This window comes from Magnolia sinica, chromosome 3, assembly GCF_029962835.1.
Source record: "Magnolia sinica isolate HGM2019 chromosome 3, MsV1, whole genome shotgun sequence".
In the NCBI taxonomy this organism is placed as follows: Eukaryota; Viridiplantae; Streptophyta; class Magnoliopsida; order Magnoliales; family Magnoliaceae; genus Magnolia; species Magnolia sinica.
In genome coordinates, this window is record NC_080575.1 from 92,497,202 (window position 1) to 92,501,568 (window position 4,367).

The 4,367-nt window shown below is 43.6% G+C and overlaps 1 protein-coding gene across 2 annotated transcripts; it reads left to right on the plus strand.

The window, feature by feature from the left end:
• Nucleotides 1-870: 870 nt before the first annotated feature.
• LOC131240234 (homeobox-leucine zipper protein HAT4-like) lies at nt 871-4,156 on the plus strand. Of its 2 annotated transcripts, none has more exons than XM_058238363.1 (4): nt 871-1,406; nt 1,652-1,945; nt 3,094-3,173; nt 3,735-4,156. In XM_058238363.1, exons 2-4 carry the CDS (start codon nt 1,682-1,684, stop codon nt 3,970-3,972), a joined length of 582 nt encoding a protein of 193 aa, XP_058094346.1. In that variant the 5' UTR covers nt 871-1,406; nt 1,652-1,681; the 3' UTR covers nt 3,973-4,156. The 2 variants fall into 2 exon arrangements, with proteins under 2 accessions (XP_058094346.1, XP_058094345.1); XM_058238362.1 differs by having other exon boundaries at nt 1,680-1,945; nt 3,735-4,146.
• The last annotated feature ends 211 nt before the right edge of the window (nt 4,157-4,367 follow it).

Below are 4,367 nucleotides of genomic sequence, written 5' to 3' on the forward strand. Positions count from 1 at the left end.
ATTTAGCGTAACTCTCTCTCCCCGTCCGGAAAGCGGACAACTCATGTGCTACTCGGCCGAGGACATTCGTAATGTTCTCAACCCTTTAAGTTACCACACGAGTACATGCCCATTGAGCGATTCGATCGGAAGCCGAGCGGGTGGTGTTGGACGCTGTGGAGCCTACTGTGATGTAGGTGTTTTATATCTACACCATCTATCCATTTTGCCCGCTTGTTTTAGCTCCCGAGCCTGAGAAGTAAGCAGATCCCAAGCTCATGTGAACCACACCAGAGGAAAATGTGGGGATGATGACACCTTCATATGAAACCTTCTTAGGTCCACCATGATATTTATTTGCCATCCCACCTCTTAATAAGGTTAGATAGATAGTTTAAGAAGATCTTAATGGTGGGCATCTTGAGATTTTGAGACGCTTCGTTGTTAGATTAATGCCATGTAATGAGTTGGCAAAATTAATTAACCGCGTGAATTAAACATATACATCACGGTGGCTCACGGTGGGGTGGTTTTGACTCACATCGCACCCAATTCGATTCCATTCCTTCACCGTCCGATGGGACCCACCTTATTTCCTACAGATCCTAGCCGCCAAAATTTCAGACTTCTTTTAACTAAATATGGGCCATTGTTGTATCATGTTTCCTAACCATACTTTGGAAAACAACGGGTCCATCTATCACGAGGCCTATCATATCAACGGACTGGATCACGGGACGGTGGACAGCACACGTGTCCAATCCAAACCGAAGGCCGCCTGAGGATCATAGACTTTCCAAAAATCTGACCAAGGTTAAGAACGATGGTTAGGGTTTTCTTTTTGGTTATAAATATAAGAAGACGGAACGTCGTTTTACATAAAGACGCGAACGTCCGTCTTTTCGGCCTCTCTTCTCCTCCTTTTATCGCCGGAGACTGCATTTTCCGTACTATACCCGGCTAATTCGAATACGCAATTCGAGCTGTTTTGACATTTTCCAGCTAAGATCTACTCGTTTTCAGCGAATTTCCGTCCAAAATCGGATCATCTAATACAGTTTCCGGTCTTCTCTGCGTGAGATTGTGCTTCCCGTCATAGATCTGTCATCTTCCGACAATATTCCGGCGAAAATCAGATCCTTTGTGCAGATTTCCAGCCGATTTCACCGGAGATTACATTTTCCGGCACAAATCCTGCCGCCGCAGATTGCATTCTCTTGCCGTTTCTAAGGAAGTATTCATCTCCCGGATACAGTAACTTCTACAGATCTCCATCTGTTTCATTCCATTTCCGGCGAAAATCTCCGATTTCTATTGAGTTTTTGCAAGCTTCTAGGCGAAGATGGAGGGAGAAGATCTGAGCTTAAGCTTAAGCTTACGAACGGCTGACATTGATCCGACTAACCCCGCGCATCCATCGCTTGCAGGTAAGATATTTGGAGACTTTCCTTGTCAACGTCTCAAATGCGTGAGTGATCGAACCTTCTCATAGGTGGGCTCCAGTCGCTAAATGAGATGACCCAAAATCGACCCGTTGTGTATCTTAACAGATTTTCATGATCAGAGCATCTGGACCCTGGGCCCCTCCTGATGAGCGGCTCTGATCTCGTAGTAGTAAGCTAGAACAAAATAAACGCACTTCTCATTTCTCATCTCTTTCTCTCTCTCTCAGAATATCGTTTTCCTTTCTATTCCAACAGAGATGGAGACGAGATCCAATGCAAGAGGCATCGACGTGAATCGGATGCCTGCATTGAATGACGGAGATACGGATGACGCACCATCATCGTCGCCTAGGAATGGCGGGAAGAGACGTAGCGCGGATAGAGAGGAGAACGATGGAGGTGGCAGAATGACAGGGAGCGACGAAGAGGAAGGGGAGACGACGAGGAAGAAGCTGAGGTTATCTAAAGAGCAGTCTGCCATTCTCGAAGAGAGCTTCAAAGAGCACAACACTCTCAATCCGGTATATACACTTACACGCTTCTCTCTCTGTTTCTGTTGGCGCACGTGTGCAGTATCCGAGTCGTTCATAAAACGTGTCCATTGCTGGTCATCTACCTGATGAGTAGCCCACTTTCGTTCCTAGTAGTTTTCAGAGCAAGTTCTTAATAACTGATCCAGAGCATCCTGGTTGTGGGTCCCACTAGGCATGGGCCATGGCCCAATCACAACGCTTGTCGTGGATTGTCCACTGTTCTGATGAGCCGATCATCCAATCAGTGTGATTTTTTTTTGCTATGATCATCTATAATAGTGGGTCCCTCGGCTCGGTTGGCCCCGCTTGACTTAGATATAATGCCACGTGTACGGTGGATATGTTGGGGCATCCACCACCCTACTCTATGCGTGAGCAACATATCATTCCTCTCTGGAATTATCAGATACAATAATGAAAGAGGTTTCTTGGTCCCACACGTGTACGAAGATGTGGGTGAAGATGTGCAAGATCCAATCAGTCAATCATGTTGGCCACACGGTATAGATGTATACGCATGACGATCATAACAATTCACGATTCATACAGTGTGGTCCACCTGATGAACCACTCTGATCTTGCACATGTGACATATTAGCATGTTGATACACACGTGTAGTCTTGCAAAATCTATTTTTTCGATGATTGTACTTTATTTTGTTTTGTTAGTCTTCATCATGGGGTAAAGCATTTTAATATCCGCGAGCATTCATAGGCCAATGTACTCGTTGATCTGAGCCATTCATAAGAATAGCTACACTGCACAAAAACCCAGAATGGAACAGCGACTTCTTCAGACGATTTAATCGATCAGGATTTTGGTCAATGGGCCACCCAAGAGTTGATTCTTCTTATTGACGGCTCAGATCAACTAGTACATAAGCCATTTCACGGATCCTCGCCAAGTTGGTGAAGGTTAACACAATACCAACCTACAGGCTTGGATATTGGATCAACCTCTCTTGGGACTGTCGTCAAACTTGGATCCTGGATTGAGGCAAGACGATACCCATGGTAGGGCCAGGTCAGACAAACCTGGTGGACCATCCTATTATTTTTCATCCCTAATATTGCTTTTTTATTTTTTATTTTCTTTTCTAATAAAATTACATTTTCTTCATTTTAATGAGTAACAGAAGCAAAAGCTTGCATTGGCAAAACAACTGAATCTAAGACCTAGGCAGGTGGAGGTCTGGTTCCAAAACAGAAGAGCAAGGTAAATTCATTTTCATGTGTGAATTCGAGTGGGTGCATTTTCCATACTCATTTCAGAAAAATAATCACATGCTGTCCCTTTTCTCGCCAGCGAGCGGTCCACACCATGATGGCCACCTGAAAATCAGGCTGATCTATTCATTGGACCCGACAATACGATTCAAGGTACAGCTGTGGCTGACACAATGAGTAGATCTGCTTGATTTTTCTATTCCAAGTGATCCCCTTTGCAGTGCCCACTTTTTGAAAGGATCAGATTTTCACGGCAAAAAAAGAAGTGTTAAACAAAAGAATCTTTGAGAATAACCCACATGATATCCTTACATCCGATCATCAGCTTATAAAATGGACGGTGACGATTATTTATTTGGAAATAGGCCCAATCAACAGTATGATCGATCCATCTATTTGTTGGGGCATACCATGGATTGGTTATGGTTCTAAAGAATCACTCTCATCAGACAATCATAACCACCCATCTTGTTCATCTGAGCAGCATGAACTGCATTTTGCATTGTATAATTTCTTTTTTATTTATTCATCTATGTTTGAAATCTCGCAGAACGAAATTGAAACAGACGGAAGTCGACTGTGAATTCCTGAAACGATGTTGTGAGAACCTAACCGAAGAAAATCGGAGGCTCCAGAGAGAGCTGTTAGAGCTAAGGGCGTTGAAACGGTCCCCGCATTTCTACATGCCGGTCCCGGCGACGACCCTTACCATGTGCCCATCATGCGAGAGAGTGGAGGCGTCTGAGAATCAGGCTCCGTTTCTTTCTCGGCAGCAAATCCGATCATGACCGTCCTTCTTCCTTATTCTTCTTCGCTGATCATGTTCTTCTTATTCATATCTACTCTAGTACACCTGCATGTTTCTTATCAAAAAGGAGAGATTCTTGTGCAGCCAAAAAGGAAAAGCGGTGAAAAAAAATTTTAAAAAATCTAATGTAGAAATAGAAGAGAATTTATAAGCTTTGCATACAGATGTTCATATGTTTCATGCACTATGTATGCCTGCTTTTAGCATATATACATCTACATATCAAATGGCCCACTCGATGAAGAATCCATATCAAATATGGGCTCTACATTATTCGCACTAAGCTTTGTTTAGTGTCACGTGTAGTGCGTAAAGGCATGCCATAATTGATGCACCACCTTAATCTAAAATGATCAGCTTTGACCCTATGCTCCG